Source organism: Lagenorhynchus albirostris, chromosome 3, assembly GCF_949774975.1.
Source record: "Lagenorhynchus albirostris chromosome 3, mLagAlb1.1, whole genome shotgun sequence".
Taxonomy (NCBI): Eukaryota; Metazoa; Chordata; class Mammalia; order Artiodactyla; family Delphinidae; genus Lagenorhynchus; species Lagenorhynchus albirostris.
Genome location: NC_083097.1, coordinates 163,553,132 through 163,572,407, shown reverse-complemented (window position 1 = coordinate 163,572,407; position 19,276 = coordinate 163,553,132). Strand labels below are relative to the sequence as shown.

Here is a 19,276-nt window from a genome sequence, read left to right as displayed (position 1 = left end):
TGTTGGATGGGGTCTCTGGGGACAAGGCTGGTACTCACGGTCGCTGGGCCCTGGGAGATGCTGACCCGGGAACCAGGGGCCAGGGGGCCACCAGCGATGGCCATGGCCACTGAGGGGTTGATGGTGCCTCCCATGTCCCCTTCCCCTTCTGTGTCTGAGTCGAGCATAGAGGCCAGTCTTGACCGCTGACCTGGTCCCTCTGGGTCGAGAAAAGAATGAGACCGTGGTTAAGTGCTGTCTCTGTCTCAAATTTCAGCTCACAGGTCACCTCCTCAGGGAAGCCTTCCGTGATTCCACCCCCCAGACCAGGGTGGAGTCTCTAGTTATTGACTCCCAGAGCTCACTTATTGTACTTGTAATTAGTTACATGCATCATGCAACTGTTTCTAAGATCCACAAAGGCCTGGACTGTATCTGCTCTGGCCACTCTAAACTCAACACTTAGAACGTGGCCTGGTGCACAGGAGCAGTCATTGTAGAGATGACGACGATGATGATGATGGCAATGGTGACAACCACAATAATAAATGCTGCTGCTATTATTATAGCACCAACTGGCACTTACATAGCATTTCCTGCGTCAGGTACTGTTCTAAGCACTTTAACAATATTAACTCTTACTCTTCAAAACAACCCTATGAGATAATTCCTTTTATCACCCTTACTCTTTAGAAGAAAAAACTGAGGCACAGAGAGGTTAAGTTACTTTCCTGGGGTCACACAGTAGGTAAATGGTAGAGCTAGGATTTTAATCTAAACAGTCTGGTTCCAAAATCTCTGATCTTGGACTTCCCTGGTGGCACAGTGGTTAAGAATCCACCTGCCAATGCAGGGGACACAGGTTCAATCCCTGGTCCAGGAAGATTCCCACATGCCACGGAGCCACTAAGCCCGTACGCCACAACTACTGAGCCTGTGCTCTAGAGCCCACATGCCATAACTACTGAAGCCTACACGCCTAAAGCCTGTGCTCCGCAACAAGAGAAGCCACTGCAATAAGAAGCCCGCGCACCGCAACAAAGAGTGGCCCCCGCTCACCACAACTACAGAAAACCCGTGCACAGCAACGAAGACACAACACAGCCAGAAAAAAAAAGAAAAAAAAAATCTCTGATTTTAAGAGAGTACTGTCTCCACTCCCCCCTCCCCAAAAAACACAGTCTCATCAGAGAGAGAGAGTTGCTGCCAACAAATACAGAACAGGTTTCACTCCAGAGAGTCTTGAAATAAAAGGTCAAAGTCAACTGAGTTTTACTAAAGCTCCAGCCCAGTTTAACCTAGCTGCATTCCTGACTGGATTGAGGTGATCAGCCCCTTATCCTAGCTGCCTAAGAGACAGAAAGGGGAATGCTCACTGGGAAAAGATGACATTGCTTCAGTCCTGATGTTCCTTTTACATGCAATGTCCAAAATACAATACAAAATCAGAAGATGTGAAGAGGCAGGAAAAGGTGACTGATAAGGGAGAAAAGACAATAGAAGCAGGCACAGAAATGATCAAATGTTGAAGTGAGCAAAACTTTAAAATAAAAAATAAAAAAGATGCACAAACATGGGTTAAAAAAATGGAGAATTTCAGCAGAGAACTAGAATCTACAACAACAACGAAATCAAAATTTACAACTGGAAAATATAAAATTTGAAATTCAGAACTCAGTGGAGGGGATTAATAGAAGACCAGACACAGCGGAAGACAGAAGTAGTGAGCTCAAACACATGTGAAGAGAAAGTTTCCCAACTCAAGCACAGGGAGCAAACAGAATGAAAACCAGAACAGAGCACAGCACACACTTGTGACATGATCATAAAGGTCTAACATACGTGTAATTGGAGTCTCAGGAGGAGAGAAGAGAGAAAACGAGGCAGAAAAAAAAATTCAAGAGATAACAACTGAGAGTTTCCCCCGAATGACGAAGGGGATCAACCCACCAATCCCAGGTCTGTGTTTCCAACCACTGAACACACTTGTCCATTGGTGGTGCCAATGAAAGTGCATATAAATGAACGAACACAGGGCCCCAACTGATGTTCCCCACCTTTCCCTCCTCACACCTCTTTCTAGAAGATAATTCACCTCCCATGTATTGCACGCTGACAATATCCCAGTACTACACGTGCTCAGATTTTCACATAATCCTAGGAGGTAGTTGGTGCTACCACTGTCTCCATGTTACAGGTGGTAAACCTGAGGCTCAGAGAGGTTAATGGCTTTCTTGGGGCCCCACAGCAGGACTTGGACCCACTCCTCTGATCCTAACACCCATGTTTTTACTCCTAACATGCTCGCCCACCTTTCCCGATCTGAGCCTTGTGGGATCAATCAGGCCCCCAGATTGTGGGACCCCACCCCTCCTTGCCCTGCTGACCAGCAAAGTCATGCAGCCGTGGCAGTGTGTCCCGCGCCAGTGACAGCAGTGGCAGGTATAGCTCGGCCACCCGGGCCTTCACAGTGGCCTCGGCGTAGCGGGGGTCAGCATCATGGCCACAGAGCAGGCTGTGGACAGCACTGATGGCCTTCTTGTGCAGCAGGGACGCCCTGTGGGGTAGTGAGGTGCTCAGGACAGAGTGGGTGTGGCTCCTGGACCTTCCTCCCGCCCCACGGCCAGGCAGGGCCTGTGCTCACCCCTCGGCCTCAGGTTCCAGGGCCAGGGCCAGTTCCGTCAGCAGGAGCCCAGCCAGGAAGTGCTGCTGCCGGAACGACCCACTCAGCTCGAACATGCTGATCACCTTGGGGTCTGGGGCCTGGCTGGAAAAGGTGGAGCTCTGGAGAGGGGGACAAAGCAAGGGACCAGGGGCCCAGGGTCAGAGGTGAGAGGTTAGGGTTAACTCATCTGTGAGATGACAGGGCACAGGGTCCAAAGTCAGAGATTTGAGAAATGGCAGATGGAACGCCAGTCTGGGAGTTAGGATTTAGGGGTGACAAATCAGAAGCTGGTCCTCCCAGGAAACTGCTGAGAATGCAGGGTCAGAGGTGAAGGGTCAGAGGTAAGGGGTCAGTCCCCTGGGCAGTGGCCTATTGCGAAATGGACAGAGATGAGGGAACCACACAAGAAGGGCTGAAAGGTAAGAGGTCATAGGTAAAGAAGAGGAAGCAGATGTGAGGCCAGCCCACCTGCGAGGTGGTGGAAGATATGGAGGGCGAGGGTGAGGCCGGGGGTGACAGGGGGCAGCAAGGGAGGTTGAGGGTCACGTAGTGCTCGTGGCCGCATAGGATGCGGGTGAAGTCCATGCGCAGGGTCAGCAGCACCGCCGGGTTGGGAGCCGACTGCAGCCGTGTGGCCACCTGCGGGGGAGGGTTCAGCGGGTGACACTACACTGCTCTGCCCACCAATCCACACCACCCCCTGCCATGTCCCCGCAGGTGTGCTGTCCCCTCCAAGTCCCCCACAGGTATGCCGTCCCCACCACATCCCCGCAGGTGTGTTGTTCCTACCACGTCTCTGCAGGTGTGCCATTCCCACCACGCCCACCTCTACCTGCTTGTAGTGAGCCCGGACCAGGCTGAAGACAAAGCCGCGGTCCACCAGGGACAGCAGATCACTGAGGAAGAAGGCCAGGCTGGCGTTGAGGTGCTCGGCCAGCTCCACGTCCTGGGGGAACAGGGCCTGTCAGGCCATGCCCACCCACCCCATCAAGCCTCCGTCCCTGCCCTTGGCCTGGCTCTCGCCAAGGCCACCAGTGACCCCTAAGAGCCGTGTCACTGCCCGAAAACCTTGGGTCTCCTCGACACGCCCTTGTCTCTAGGCTCTGGACTCCCAGGCTTCCTGGTTGTCCTCCTCCCTCTGACTAGTCCTTCCCTTCCCCACAGTTAGTGTCTACCCTCCACCCGGCTCTGTTGAGGAAACTCTTTTTTATTCTCTCACCAGATTTGAGTAACACAACACAGATGGCAGAGACTGGCTGCTGACCCCCTACCATATCCTCTCATAGGTATTGGGATGCTTTTTCAGAGTTCAGAGCTGGGTAGGGACTACATTTCCTAGCCTCCCATGCAGCTGAGAACAATCATGTGACCACATCCTGGCCAATGGGATTTGAGAGGAATGACCTGGCCACTTAAACAGAAGGGGCAGGTCCTCCGGTTTCCATAGCCTGTAATGCCTGATGTGGCAGGTACCATGATGAACTGAGATGGCCCGGCCCACACCGTGGAGCCCTCCGTAGCCCACCTATGCTCAGAAATAAACTTTGGTCACATTTAAACCATTTGTGATGACAAGCAAATTAACCTTTGCCCTAACTGATAAACCCTAAGAAATCATTTAACAAGCATCTATTATGTACCAAGTCTTGTGAAAAAGACAGACATGGTCCCTGCTGATTGTCCAGCTCTCAGTCTCATGGGGGCGGGGATGGGGGATAAGAGTATTCCAGATAGCTCTATGTGTTTCAAAGACAACAAACAGGGTGCTATTTCAAGAGAAGCCTGAAGGGTGAGCAAGAGCCCAGGGGAGAAAGGCGTTCTGAAGAGAGGGAACAGTAAGTGCAAAGGCCCTGGAGCAGGAAGCGCCTGGCACGTGTGAGGAACGACAAGGAAGGAGGCTCCCATGGCCTCAAGGCCCAGCTGCCCTCCTGCTTTCGGGAGCTACTCTTGGCCTCACAAGTTAGCCTCGGTGGCCCGCAGTTCCCTGCAACCCAAAGAAACAAAATACAAAATCCACCTGAGCTCTGAGTCCTCAAGTGGGGCAGAGACTTGTGCGTGGAGCCTGATACAGTTGGTACTCCATAAATGTCAAGTGAAGGAATGAAACCGCTGTGGCCCGTCACTGATACCCCCCCAGCGCTGTGACGAAGGTGCTTCTCAAGGGCATTGTTCTTCCCTGCAGCCCTTTTTTTTTTTTTTTTAAAGAAGATGTTGGGGTTAGGAGTTTATTAATTAATTAATTTATTTTTGCTGTGTTGGGTCTTCGTTTCTGTGCGAGGGCTTTCTCTAGTTGTGGCAAGCGGGGGCCACTCTTCATCACGGTGCGCGGGCCTCTCACTATCGCGGCCTCTCTTGTTGCGGAGCACAGGCTCCAGATGCGCAGGCTCAGTAGTTGTGGCTCACGGGCCTAGTTGCTCCGCGGCGTGTGGGATCCTCCCAGACCAGGGCTCGAACCCGTGTCCCCTGCAGGCAGATTCTCAACCACTACGGCACCAGGGAAGCCCCTTCCTGCAGCCCTTTTGAGGAGGGTTTCCTCATAATCTGGATCAGCCTCCGGGAACTCAGCCCTTGGGGAGGCTCTAGCGAAACAAGGTTAAAACCTTTGAGACCAGCCCAGAGGTCGCAGGGGATTGCACAAGGACCAGCTTGGGCCAACTAGCATTTCAAAAATCTGGAAAATTCCCATCAAATCCGAAGTCCCCTTTCTCTTTAAAAATCAGACATTCTGGCCACATGCCCTCTGGTCCACCATAAGCCCTACTCCCCCAACTGAAGCTGGTGGTGAGGGTTCAAATCCCCATTCTGCCCATTCCCACTTATATGGTATCAAGTTGTTACTCAGTCATTCTTTGCCTCTGTTTCTCCAACAGTATAATGGAGGAAACAATACTACTAACTTCATGGAGTTGTTAGGAGAGTTTAATGTGATCCATCTAAAGTATTTAGGTAAGGGCTTCCCTGGTGGCACAGTGTTAAGAATCCGCCTGCCAATGCAGGGGACATGGGTTTGAGGCCTGGTCCGGGAAGATCCTACATGCCGTGGAGCAACTAAGCCCGTGCACAACTACTGAACCTGCATGCCCCCACTACTGAAGCCTGCGTGCCTAGAGCCCGTGCTCCGCAACAAGAGAAGACACTGCAATGAGGAGCCCGCGCACCGCAATAAAGAGTAGCCCCCGCTCGCCACAGCTAGAGAAAGCCCGCGCACAGCAATGGAGACCCAGTGCAGCCAAAAATAAACAAATAAAAATAAATAAATAAAATTTAAAAATAAAGTATTTAAGTACACAGTAAGTGCTCAATAAATGCATAATTTTATTACTATTATCACTGTCTGCCCAGCTTCTGTGAGCACTGGAATTAGTGGTCCAGGGCCTGGATAACCATCAAGGTCTCGGAACATCAACATCCATTTACTGAGTACTTACTGTATTCTGATACTGTGCTAAGGGCTAATGCATCTGCCCTGTCACCTCTCTGCCTTCACCAACTCCCACTCTCCACTTTGTTCACTTCACCCCAGCCACTCACCTCCTCACTGCTCCTCTGACAGTGGCACGGTCCTGCCTCAGGGCCTTTGCACTTGCTGTTCCCCCCATGACTGGAATGCTCTTCCCCCAGATATCACATAGATTGCTCCCTCATGTCCTTCAAGTCTTCCCCTAAAAGTCAGCTCCGTGAGGGTAAGGAACTGGGTCTGTTTTGTTCACTGCTGTGTCTCTAGTTCCCAGCACAGGGCTGTGCTTAAGAAATAGATGTTGCGTGAACAGACTGATTCAGCAAATGGGATTCGTGGTCTTGTAGCCAGGAGGCATTGGACAGGACTGATGCCTCATGTGGCTGGCTCTATGTCCTCCCTAAGCACCCCTGCCCCACCCTCCTTCCATGGAGGCCCCTCCCCCTTACCTTGTGGACGCGGGTGATGACCTCCAGGCCCACAGAGCCCACCAGGGCAGCAATGTCATCCAGGAAGCGCCCAGGGAAGCGAAGCTTGCGGGGTGTGTCCAGCTTCTGGCCCAGAAGCAGGTGCAGCGCCATGCTTTTCACCTGGGGGTGGGGCAAGAGGGTGAGGGGTGGGTCTTGAGGGGCTATGGGTGGAGGTGGCCTGCCAGAAGGGAGCAGATGGGTGGGCTGTGAGTCAGGGGTCTCTCAATGGTCTTATAGGGAAGGTGGGTAGTGGGGATCCTTCTCACTGTGCAAGGGGTTTCAGGGAACTTTCAGGGGGCCTCTCCAGGGAGAGATTCCCTTAGGTATCTCTTATCTCTCTCTACGTGTGGGTCTCTTGGGGACACTTCTCAGGGAGCTTAGGTACAATCTCAGGGGGCTTCTCTCCCCAAGGAGAGTCTCCCCTGGGGGCCCCTTGTTCTTGGGCGGGGAGGAGGGTGTCTCACCATGAGCTGGAAGAAGAACCAGGCATGCTGCAGGACAGCCTCGCGCACGGCACTGCCGCTGACCACCCACTGCAGGGCCAGCTCCTCGTGAAGCAGCTGGGGGCAGGGGCAGGGATCACAGAGAGCAGAGGAGCCCACCCCGTACCCCCGTCTGGAGGGCGTGACAGAGGAGGATGCAGCTGGAGGGCTTGGGATTAGAGCAGCGAGAGGCCATGCAGGAGGAAAGGGGCCAGGAGGAGTCAACATGCCCTTTCCCCGGGCTCTCCAGACCCTGCTCGGCTCGAGGGCAAGGGAGCTCTGGACCCCAAAATGGAGTCACCCACCCCCTGCCTCCCACTACCTTCTGCACAGTGGGTCTTGGCTGGGTGGCTGGTGGGGTCGAGGAGGAGCCCTCGAGGTAGGAAGAGGTTCGGCTAGAGCTGCGGTCGATGGCCTATGATGGGATGACGAGGGGATGGGATGGCGAGGGGGGTCAGGGTGGGTGCAGGCGGTATGGACAGAGGAGAGAGACAGTCGGCGTGGATGGAGGAAAGACATGGCCGTGTGGACAGACAGTGGGGACGTGGATGGGGAGAGCCGTGTTAATAAAGACAGAAGTGTGTGGGAGCGGATGGAGAGAGTAAGAATGTGATGGAAGAGACGAGAAGAAGCAAGACACAGGTAAGGAGGGGACGGACAAGCAGGGTGAACGGAACAGGCAAGAATGTGGACAGGAACCCATCAGATGGAGCAGGACCCAGCAGACAAAGATAAGAGAAAAGACATGGGAGGAGTGGAGGTGGGGAGGGTAAAATCAGTGTAGACGGAGAAGAGAACGTGGTCAGAGGAGGTGAGCCAAGTGGGGACGAGGGCGGAGAGTGTGTGTTAGTCCGTGAGTCCAGGGATGGACAGAGGAGGCGGAGGGCACCAGGGTGGAGGAGGAAGAGTGCAGACAGGGGCGTAGAGTGTAGACAAAGGGGATTAAAGGGAGGATGGAGGAGGAGAAATAAGAAAAAGAAAGATAAGGACAGAGGAGGTGAGGTGGTGATGAGAGACGGTGGGAGCAGCCAAGAGAGCCCCAGTTTCCAGGCCTGGCCCCACTCCAGCCTTGCTTGGGGCCTTGCCAGGCCTCAGTGTCCCCATCTGTGAAATGGGCATGAGGTGCTCAAGCTCCACTCTCCCCGCCTCCTTTGCTGGTCAGGTGACAGAGGAGACCCAGTGATGGAGCTGGCCCGGCCCTGGAAACTGCCCAGGTCCTTGCCTTGGCCGTGGGGGCCCCCGCAGCTCCCATAGTCCCAGCCACACGCCCTGGGCTCCTCAGCCCGCATCAGATGGGCCATCTACTGCAAAGGCCAGCCTCACTGCCGCCTCCTGCCTGGAATGCCTGCCCTCCTGCCACCTTGTCACCTCTTATGTGCTCTTCCAGGCCCAGCTGACACCCCCGAGAACTGAGGGCACTGGTGGGGAGACCTGTTAAAAACATGGGGGGACTGGAAAGGTCCATGAACCCAGACTCCCAGCAAATCTTAGAAGACTGTCCAAAAGTCCCCCTGCTCGTGCTGTGAACAGTTCCCTGGCTGCCATGCGGTGCAGGTTGCCTAGGTGACAGGTACAGAACTGGAACACGGCCTGGGGCCAGGTATGCAGGGAATCCAGCCCTTGGTGCCCAGGGGCCTCTGCGCTTGGTTCCAACCTCTGCATATGCCTTTCCCTCCATCTGGAACACCCACCCTTCACTGGCTGGCTCTATCTTACCCTTCAGGTACCAGCAAAAATGTCGCCTCCCGGGAGAGGCTCCCCAGACCACCCAGAGGGAGGCTGGTGGCCTGTTTCAGTTCGTTTCCTCTCAGGTATTTTCACCCCCTGCACTTATATATTCATGTGTTTGTTTGATGGGTGTCTCTCTCCCCGACTAGCCAGTAACTCAGGGATGAAGCTGGGTTGAGGATCTATCTCCCCAACAAAATCTTGCCTGTGATGCCCTAACTCCCTCCCAGGCTCGGACCGCTGCACTGAATAGCAAGTCTTCACTTCTGAAAATTCAGAACCTGGGGCGCAGGAGGAGCCCACAGCAGAACCAGGACTTGATCCCGATCCAGGGTCTGATGGCAAAGCCCCTCCCCACACCAGGTCCCAGGAAGGGGCAAAGCAAAGGAAGCTGCCCACAGGGGTCGCTCTGCCTGAAACGGGGTTGGGGAGCCCAGAGGTTCAGTTCCATCCCCTGGGCATCATTCAGGTTGCTGTGTCAAGGGGACAGTTGAGAGTCCCCCGAACAGAGTGGATTGAAGGGAGAGAAACAGGCCATGCGGGACAGTGAGGTTAGAGCGGCTGAATGTGCATATCATTTGCATGCTATTTGCATACCACCCTGCCCCTTCTGTCTCTGCCTGAGGCTGTGGTCTGTGTGGCAGCAAAAGGCTGGTTAAGATGACCCTGTGTTGCCTACAACATCCACTCCACAGCCCCAAACAAAGGCGGTGGGGGGGGAGTCCGCTGCCTCCTCCAGGCAGCCCCCCTAGGTTAGTCGGCCCCAGCCAGGAAGGTGGGAGGAGCTCATGCTGAGGTGGGGTGACACACGTGCAGGGGCAGGCAGGGAGGGCACCTGTCTGGGGTCGGCCCCACAATAAGGGGGTGCCCGTCGCAGCACCGCCTTGCTGCCTCCTGGAGCATAAGCAGAATTCACCCAGGAGTGTGAGCGGTCGATACCCTGGAGATACACGGATAAGTGGTAGCATCTATGGGCAGAGGGCAGGGAAACCAGCGTGAAACACCAAGCGTGCTCACTGTCCTGGGCCACACGTGTGCCCACGTGGACACCCACACGCAACCCTGGAATATGTGTGTGTGCGCAAATGCGCATGGGGTGCACACGTATATGCATCCCGCATACGTCTGTGCGTGGAATGCATGAGTACATGCACCCGCGTTCCCATGTGCGTGGGGTGCGTGCATATACGTGCCCCGTGTACGTACATGCATAGGGTACACATGGAAATGCACCACTGCGCTATGTACATGGTGCTCTTTTTTCAAGATCCAGTCACCTGTCCTTGGGTCAGCCTAAGAGTCCGAGCACAGCTCCCAACCTGTGACAGCCAGGGCCCAACCCTAATGTCCAGGGTCAAGTCTATTTTTTTTTGGCCAGTCTGTGTGGCTTGCAGGATCTTGGTTCCCTGACCAGGGATTGAACCCGCACCCTTGGTAGTGAGAGCTTGGAGTCCTAACCACTGGACCGCCAGGGAATAACCCAGGGTCAAGTCTTCATCCATGCTGTTGGCTGTCTTTCCTATCCTCTGTCAATACTGAGATCTTTCACCTGCCCACCTGGCAGCCATGACCACTGAGGCTGGAGAGAGCAGGGGCCCCTTGCCCTACCTTGCTGGCCAGGATGCGGGAGACCTCGTCATCCACGGAGCCAGGGGCCACGGCCAGGTCAGGGTTGCTGCTGCTGATACTCTTAGAGCGGGCCAGGTAGAGGCTTGCGGGGCGGCCAGGGCCATGGGCCAGCGTGGCAGGCTGCAGCGTCACTGGAGGGGCCCCTGATGACAGAAGGAATATGCTCAGCCCCCTGCCCACCTGCCCTCATGACCCCCTGCCCCTTCCCAGTCAGCTGCCTTTGGCGAAGTCACTTTCTTTCTCTGAACCTCTAGATTCTTCACCTGTAAAATGGGTGTGATAATGGCTCTGCCTCACAGCAATTTTGGGGAGAATGAAAAACACTGAGAACGGTGCCTGGCACGTTATAAGTCTTAGTGCTAATTGTCAATTATTTAGCAAATGAAAAAAAAACCAACTTTATTGAGTGCTCAGTGTGCCAAGCATTTTGCATGGATTACTATGCCACTGACTACTACTAGCACCCCTGTGAGAGGCACTATTATTATCATCGTTTTATAGATGGGAAAACAGGCCCAGAGAGGTCAAGTCACTGGCCCAGAGTCACAGAGCTTGTAGGCAGAACTGAGATTCAAATCCAGACAGCTCTGCTTGAGTCCCTGCTTGCTGACTGCCTGAATCACATGCCACTCAAGTTTACAAAGACCACACCCCTGGGGCTGGGGCAAAAAGTTCTCTCTCTCTCTCTCTCTCTCTCCTGTAAATTGCCCAAACCAGCCAAAGCCTGTGCAGCCTCAGGACCTTTGCACATGCCCTTCCCTTTGCTTGGGATGCTCTGCTCCCAGGTATTTCCCGTGCCCCAGAATCTCCCACCAACACTCACCGCCTGGGAGGCTGGGCTCCGTGCCAGGCAGTCGGAAGGCATAGTAGACATAGGCAGCCAGCAGTGGGCAGTGACCACGGGCATCCTGGGCAGCCTCCAGGCTCCGGTGGACGAGGCTGACTACATGAGCCATTGCTTCAAAGGCTACACGACCCAGGTTTACTGCCGGGCAGAAGAGAGGTCAAGTTCCAGGTCCCAGGGCTTCCTACTTCCCCAGGGAAGAGACTTCAGGGTCCAAGGGGCTCACGTGGCCATCAAAAATTCAGGGGACTAGGGGACTGAGGGGCCATTTTTCAGATTGGAAAACTGAGACCAGAGAGATAAATGGGCTATGGGAGGTCACCCAGGACCAGGGGACCCAAGGCCCATTCTCCAGATGGGGAAACTAAGGTATGAGGCTGTGCCCGCGCACCGATCTGGCCGCCGATGACGGGGGGCCGCACGACCAGGCGTACGAGCTTGTCCAGTACGTGGTGGGAGAAGGCGACAAGGGGTTCAGGGCTGGCGAGTCGCAGGGCCACCAGGCTGGCCCGCAGCTCCTGTTCCACGGTGCTCTCGCTCAGCACGGCATCCTTGAGCCGGAATGGAAAGGCCCCTTCCTCCAGGACGTGCACCAGGGTGAAGAATTTGTCCAGGTAGGGGTCCTGGTGGGAGACCAGGGGTGAGCAGGGCGAGGCCAGGGCCCCCAGTCCAGAAAGGGCACAGGGGATCGAGTGCGAGGCTGAGTAGGCTGGGACACCGAGGCTTGGGATCAGTGAATGGAAAATACATGAGAAAAGGGACAAGACGGTAGATCAAGAAGAAAAGGAAAAGATGGGGAGTGATCACAGAAATAACAAGGGACAAATCGGGCGGGGGGAGGAGAGACCATGCAAAGGCCAAAGCTCCAGCTAGGACGGCCACTGGCACGGCCGCCCCCGCCTGCGTCAGCAGCTTCCCTGGAGCCTGGCCCCGCTGACCAAAGTCGTGTCCAATGGCCCGAAGCCAGGCCTCCGTGGTCAGCGGAAACTGTTGCCCAACCCCAGGGCCGGACTCCTGGGCTCTGGCCCCACCCCCTACCTGGGGGTGCACAGACGACACAGCCGTGAGCTCCACGCTGAACACACCCTTGTGGCCATCCACCCAGCGCATGCCCGGCAGCGCCACCTGCGGGAGGGACACACCAAGTGGGCACCGGCCGGCCCTCCCCACCGCTCAGGCCACCAGCCTCAGCCATTGCGACACTGTGGCCTGAGCACAGCCCCGCCCCGGGGAGCCACCTGGCACCCTGCCCCCGGGCCCCGCCCAACCCAGAGATGGGGGCAGATGGAGGGGAGCGCTATGGGGGTCCACCGGGCAGGCCGGAAGCCTGGGATGCTCACGGGAGAATGGAGACCCAGAGTGACTGTTATTGGAGGGCATGAACAGGAAATAGCATGATGGGAGGACTCCAGGTCCCCGGGGTGCAAATTAAAGGCTATGTGGGAGGGTGACAGAACATTCGCATGGGGAGGGGGTGCTCTAGGGACAGTGATTAGGGAGGCAAGCAGGGCTGCAAGTGGGGGGCTGCAGCGGGGAGGCAGTGGAATCTCACTATGGAACAGTGAGTGCAGAGGCAGGGGAGGGGGCAGTAACGAGGCAGGGCTAGTCGGGGACAGCAGATCACACAGGATTAATAATGGGGGTGGGTGTGACGAGGCAGGCAGGGGCCCCGGAGGCCCTAATGGAGGACAAGGCTCCCAGGGGTGTTGGTGGGAAGGAAAGCAGGGCACGAATGGGGGACTTGGGAGCACTGATGGGGGACAGGGTGCTAGCTGGCAGGGAGTCCAGAGCACGTACGTCCGGTGTGAGCACGGAGTAGCTGGGCGGGGGCTGATCCACGGACACAGGGAGGCAGAAGGGGCCGGTCCTCAGGCGGCCGTGCTGCAGCAGTGGGATCCACTGGGGAGAGGCTGGGGGTCAGGTATGGGGCCGGACAGGCGGCAGGAGGGCTGGGCATGGGGGTGCGGGCTGGCAGTGGCGGAGGGGAGCTCACAGTAAAGCCCACAGGAGTCTCCAGGGCCGTGCCTGGCCGGGGCTGGCAGCTGACGTGGTAGAAGGTGAACAGCAGGTGGTGGTTCTCAGTCACACAGGCCGGGAGACGCAGCTTAAATTCCTCGTAGAATTCAGGGGACCTGGCAGGGCCGGCTGGGGGTTCTGCTGGGGGCTGGGCTCCCCCTTGCCTGCCCCGCCCCGTCTGCCACATGTTCCCCCAGTGCTGCTGGGCCCCACTGTCCCTGCTCTCTGCCTCGGGTTCCCGCATTAGCACTCCAGGAGACGGCACCCCTCCCCCGACCCTGGCGCCCCTTCCTGCCCCACCGTACCCCCATCAGTCCCCCCGCCGCGACCCCACATACTTGTTATGGTAGACCACTGGTGTGAAGGCCTCGCGGGTGAATTCGCTGCAGCTGGACTTGCCAAAGATGACCTGGGGGAGCAGGGGCATGAGGGGCCGGTGGGGGACACCCCGCCCACCTCCCCCTGGGCCCAGCCACTGACCGGCAGGGCCTGGCTGGGGTCCTCGCCCGCCATGTACTGCACTCGCACAGTGAGGTTGCGCACGGAGCCCTGGCGGCTGCTGAAGTTGAGGCTGTGCGGGTACACGTACAGCAGGTTCCTGCGGGGGCAGGGGCATGTCCACGTCAGAGGGACAGAGAGCCGGGGGACGGCGGCCACACCGCTGGGGCACTGAGAGCCGGGTCAGGGACACGTATGGGCACCAGGCGGGAGATGTGACTGGCAGAGAATGGAGGATAGACGGGCACCCTCAGAGCACAGGCGGGGGAACGGTGTGGCAGACGGTGGGAACAGAGGGACTTCGGGGGTACTGAGGGTACACAGTGAGGCAGAGGGCAGGAGGCAGATGGGTGCTGAGGGCCAGACTTCCGAGAAGGTAGCCCAGGCAACCAGCACCAGGCCTGAGCCCTGCGCAGGTTGACCTGCCCATCACCCAGCTCAGCAGCCTGACCACCCCTTCCCCCAGAAGAGGCCACTAGAATTATATGGCGTGTCTCTCAGGCAGGGAAACCCAGGCTGGAGTTGAAGGCAAGGGCTGGGCTGGGGTCAGGGTTCTGTCTCCCTCCCCCAGGGTAACTCCATTCAAACCCTAACTGCCCCCTGGGCCTCAGTTTCCCTATCTGTCTAATGGGGGCACCAAGCCTCCCCAGCTGAGCCTTTGTAATACCAACGATGCTAAATTACAAAAATGTCAATGATTGCACCAAACACAAATGTGATAGCGGCTGGCTCTGTGTGTGCTGGGCTCTGTTCTAAGCACCCGACGTGAAATGACTTTTATTTCTCACCAGCAGCCTGTGGGCAGGGACTCACATCACACTCCATTTCACAGGGAAACAGAGGCACTTGCCCACAGTCATCCAGGGAAACAAATGGCAGTTAGCACTGAGCCAGGGTACGTGGAGGTCCTGGAGTCAGGCTGTGTGGCCCTGCGAGAGTCTCCACCATCTGTACCTGCTCCCTTAGCTCTTAACCAGGCCGACAAAAACTCCAGCATCACAGGCTCATGGGAGGATTATGAGACCAGCTACTATAACAGCAGTGGGACAGCTCTGGGCAAACCACTGGAACTCATAAAAGCTTCACTGTTACTGCCGTTATTGTTGTCATGCCTGTCCACAGGAGGGGAAACTGAGGCTAGGAGCCGTAGGGTCTCCCAGCGGGGCCTGGGCCTGTTCTCTCCGAGCGTCCCCAGCCCACACCTGGCCCCGAGCCCCAGCCAGCGTGATGCCAGCGTGGCCCGGCTGGACATTCGCCTGATGCAACTTTAGTGCCAGCCAGGCCCTTGCACAACACGGGGCACCCGGTTGGCCAGTTAACGATTGACCTGAGGTTAAGGGGGGTGTTAAGGCATAAAAGGCAGCAGCAGTGTTGCTGTGGCCACACCCCCAGCCCCCCAGTCATGCCCATGCTCATGCTGTGTCTGCTGTGCGCCCTGGCGATGGTGGCCCAGCCTGCCCCGGTGGCCCCCATGAGCGGCTCGGAGCCGGCGCAGCAGGAGGAGCTGACCCTGCTCTTTCACGGGGCCCTGCAGCTGAGCCAGGCTCTCAACGGCGTGTACAGGGCCACCGAGGCACAGCTGACAGAGGCCGGGCGCAGCCTGAGCCTCTATGGCCAGGCGCTGGGGCTCCTGGGGCAGGAGGTCAGCCAGGGCCAGGATGCAGCCCAGGAGCTACGTGCGAGCCTACTGGAGATGCAGGTAGACGCTGCAGTTGGGGTGTTGTGGGGCGGATAGAAGTCTATGGGAGAGTTATGCCTAGGGTGACCAACTGTCAGGTTTTCCCAGGACTGAGGGGGTTCCTGGAACACAGGATTTCCAGTGTTAAAATCAGGCCAGTCCCAGTAGGTCATCCTACTAACATCCACTATCTATTGATCAGATGGCAGAGGATGGTCTCAAGCTGCAGGCAGAAGCCACAGCCCAGGCGCTGGAGGAAGTGGCCCAAGGACAGCAGGTGCTGCGGAAGAAAATGAAGCGGATGGAAGTCCAGCTGAGAGGCGCTTGGCTGGGCCATGCCCGCCAAGAATTTGAGGCCTTAAAGGTAAGGGGTTCCCAGCCCTGGGGGAGTCAAGACCCTGATTCACAACCAGACCTCATTTCTGAACCTTTTGTCCCAGAGACCCCCCAAAGGGCAGCCTTCCAGCACCCTGGCCTCTACTCTGTGTGTCTCTGGGCAAAACCCATGTCCCTTCCCATGCCTCAGATTTCCCTATTTGCAAATAAGGGTGACAACTGATTTCTCAAAGCAGAGCCAGGGACTCAGTGCAGATAAAATCCTCAGTAGGGGGTGGCACATGGGAGTTACTCAATAAATGCATACTATTTAGAGAATTTCTTGAGTGCCCATGATGTATCCAGGCACTGTTTTATGCCCTCTAAAATTCCATGCTCATAACAACCCCACAGAGGGACTCCTGTTTCATCCCCATTCTACAGGTGGGGAAGTTGAGGCCAAGGAGTGGCAGTGACTTGCCGGGTCACACAGATGCAGTGGGGAGCAGGGGGGTCTGGGTGGGGTCGAGGGACAGGAGGTGAGGAGGCCCCCAGCTGAGGTTTCTGTCCTGACCCCACAGGCCCATGCAGACAAGCAGAGCCACATCGTGTGGGCCCTCATGGGCCACATGCAGCGACAGAAGCAGGAGATGATGGCACAGCAGCAGCGGCTGAGAGATATTCAGGAGAGGTGTGCCTGGTGGGGGGTTGGGGGTGCCAGGCAGCGGGATGGGGACCCCTGCTCCTTGGCTGAACCTCACCTCCCTCCCAGACTCCACACGGCGGCGCTCCCAGCCTGAGACCTGTCTGGGTGGAACTGAGGACCAGTCACGCACCGGGGGATGCTGCCATGCCCCACGCGGCCCCTGCACGGGGAGGAGCTGCCTGTCTGCTGAGGTCGGCCAGGGCGCTGGGCCCCACTTCCGGCCATGGAGCAGAGACGAAAGCAGGCAGGGACGCAGGCAGAGGACACGGACCGTCGAGGAGGGGTGGAGGAAGGACACGCCCCTTCATTCCTATCCATCCCCCATTAAAGCAGAGCAGTGGCATCTCAGGCCAGTGTCTGTGAGTGTCGGGGAAAGGGCATCTCCCTTTGCACGATGCCTGAATGCCCCTATTCAAGCGCCCGGCTGCCCCAGAGGCTGTACCTGTAGCTGGTGTGGGGGGCGTAGACCTCACGGGCGGGGAACTCCAGAATCTCCTTGGTGGGCCGACCCCTGGGGTCTGGGTAGGGCTTGACATGAAGCAGCTCCGGGGAGAGGCAGAAGTGGGGGTTCTCAGGGGCTGGGGAGATGTCAATCTTGAGCTGGGCTGGGGAGGGGGTAGTCAGTTTGCACATGCCTGGGAGCCTCGAGCCAGGCCCTACCTCTCTGGGCTTCGGATCAGGGCTCTGACTCTCCCACAACACCCTCTGGTGGCTCTATCCTTCAGGTGCTAAGGCTGAAAGATGGCCTCAACTCCCATGTCTTGCCCTCATATTTGATCAGCTCTGCCCACCACATTCCCCGTGACCCACTATCTATCTGTCTTATTTATTCTTTTTTTTGGCCGCACTCCGCGGCATGCGGGATCTTCCCCAACCAGGGATCGAACCCGTGCCCCCTGTAGTGGAAGCGTGGATTCTTAGCCACTGGACCACCACAGGGAAGTCCTATCTTATTCTGTTTCTCATCTCTGGGCCCCATTAGAAGGTCCACCCGTGAAGTCGGGGCTTTGCCTATCATGGTCCCCAGGGCCTGGCACAGTACATGCTCAGTGTGGGTTTGCTGAGTGACTGTATGAGTAACACGTCTCGTCTAGCGCGCGCACCACGCACCGGTCACGGGCCGCAGGCGCCGCAACAGGGATGTCGGGCGCCGCATGTCAGCCAGGAACTTGAAGAGGTCCTCATCACTGAGCCGCTCAGCTTCCTGCAGGGACCCGCCCTGGTGAACCAGGGCTGAGGGGCTTGGGGTCCCCGGGGCCCGGGCAGCCACAGGGGGGTAGCCCTTAGCCCCCTGCCCCCTGAGCCACGGCACCTGCTTAAAGAAGTTGGTGACAGTTAGCGTGGCTGGGCGGAAGCCGGAGAAGCTGCAGGCGTCGTCCCCGCTACTCGTCCGGTCCTGGGGCCCCCGACGGCGGCGGTCAGTCCAAGTGGGTCGGCGCTCTAGGGGAGACAGTGACAGTGATGGAGAGGGACAGAAATGAGAGAGAGGCAGGGAGGGGCAGAGACGGTGCGGACTCAGGTCTGGTACCAAGTCCGGCCAGCAGAGGGCGCCCCACCCCTTCCCCGGTAGCTCCGCCCCTGGCCCGTCGGCCCCGCCTCCTCACCGCCCTCCGAGTCCGAGTCCCGGTCCGACTGGCCCGCGCTGCTCACAATGTTGGCCAGGTGCACCGCCGTCCAGGCAAAGGGCATGCGGTAGCGGCCCAGACGGGTGCAGAACTGCTCAGCCGCCAGGCGCAGCTTCTCTAGCTTCTCTTTGTTCTGTGGGGAGACGCCGGAAACACACCCCACAATCTCAGTGCCCCAGGCCCTCTGAATCCAGGATCTGCCCTGCCTGGGGACCCCTTCACTACCTGGCCCAGCTTCCCACGCTTACCTTGGCTGTGTCCACCTCCTTCATCACCATGTAGGGCTCGCAGCACTCGCTGATGTCCCCCTGCTGCAGCACCTTCTCCAGCTGAGGGGCAGACAAGGCCAGTGAGGCACTGCTGGGACTGCAACCTCCCCAAGCCACACCCAACTTCCCTGACCCTCACAGCCTCCCACACATTCCGTTCCATCCAGCTAGGGCTCTCGGTTCCAACACCAACCATGGCTCCCACTGTCCTTGGGACTGAGTACTAGCTCTCAGCCTGGGCAACCAGCTACACCCTCCCCACCTTTTAAACCCGGCCCCAAACCCAAGACTCCATTTTTTCCCCCACATTTACATCTTTCTTTGTTAGTATAAACAGAGTCCACATCAAGCATGGCTCTGAGCCTGGACTCCAATCCTGACCACTGAGGGGCTATGGGACCTTGAGCACATTCCTTACCAGTGCTGTGCCTCAGTTTCCCCAACTGTAGAATGGGCCCCATGTCATCTCCCACCTCCCGGGGCTGCTGTGAGGACCAAAGACCAGAATCCCTGTGAAGCCTAACCGACTGGGAGCAGCGCCTGCCTTAAGGTGTTCAATTAATGTCATTAGCGTAACCTAATTGAATGTTTTGGGGAAGGAAATTTGAACTCACTCCCGGAAAAAGAAAATCCCAAACGAATGTGCCAACTAGGTCTTTCTTCCTCTAATAAACTGAAAAACTCTCAACTAAAAAAAATTTTAAACATCCACCCACATGTGCTGGGATGCCATTTCTCCCCAGGCTGCCCACTCATGGGTGTCGGCTGAGCTGTAACCTCTCCAAGGAAGCCCTTGGTGATTTCTCCCCACCTGGGTTGGGTCAGAAGCTTCCTCTGGGCTCTCACCCAGCTGCCTGTACTTCCCCCATGACAGCCCTGATCCCCCTTCTTAGTGACATGTCTGTCTTCTTTCAT

The 19,276-nt window shown here is 57.1% G+C and overlaps 1 protein-coding gene across 15 annotated transcripts in view; it reads right to left on the bottom strand.

The window, feature by feature from the left end:
- The window catches only part of DOCK6 (dedicator of cytokinesis 6), a 45,780-nt gene that overhangs the window by 9,280 nt on the left and 17,224 nt on the right, over positions 1-19,276 (bottom strand). For 6 of the 15 annotated variants that reach the window (XR_009539776.1, XR_009539777.1, XM_060145100.1 and 3 more), the window contains exons 10-32: positions 18,341-18,421; positions 18,072-18,225; positions 17,780-17,907; positions 17,578-17,671; positions 16,910-17,072; positions 16,523-16,627; positions 13,751-13,868; positions 13,609-13,679; positions 13,248-13,386; positions 13,052-13,153; positions 12,293-12,379; positions 11,646-11,877; positions 11,234-11,395; positions 10,390-10,553; positions 9,617-9,721; positions 7,376-7,468; positions 7,036-7,131; positions 6,551-6,691; positions 3,477-3,590; positions 3,113-3,283; positions 2,624-2,763; positions 2,367-2,536; positions 39-199 (exon numbers count right to left, since the gene is read on the bottom strand). Coding sequence is in view for 13 of the 15 variants with exons in the window: in XM_060145100.1 (XP_060001083.1) it covers positions 39-199; positions 2,367-2,536; positions 2,624-2,763; positions 3,113-3,283; positions 3,477-3,590; positions 6,551-6,691; positions 7,036-7,131; positions 7,376-7,468; positions 9,617-9,721; positions 10,390-10,553; positions 11,234-11,395; positions 11,646-11,877; positions 12,293-12,379; positions 13,052-13,153; positions 13,248-13,386; positions 13,609-13,679; positions 13,751-13,868; positions 16,523-16,627; positions 16,910-17,072; positions 17,578-17,671; positions 17,780-17,907; positions 18,072-18,225; positions 18,341-18,421 (2,991 nt within the window). In the remaining 2 variants the exon portion in view is untranslated. The remainder of the gene's footprint in view (positions 1-38; positions 200-2,366; positions 2,537-2,623; positions 2,764-3,112; positions 3,284-3,476; positions 3,591-6,550; positions 6,692-7,035; positions 7,132-7,375; positions 7,469-9,616; positions 9,722-10,389; positions 10,554-11,233; positions 11,396-11,645; positions 11,878-12,292; positions 12,380-13,051; positions 13,154-13,247; positions 13,387-13,608; positions 13,680-13,750; positions 13,869-16,522; positions 16,628-16,909; positions 17,073-17,577; positions 17,672-17,779; positions 17,908-18,071; positions 18,226-18,340; positions 18,422-19,276) is intronic. The other 9 variants (XM_060145105.1, XM_060145108.1, XM_060145109.1 and 6 more) reach the window with 7 other exon arrangements.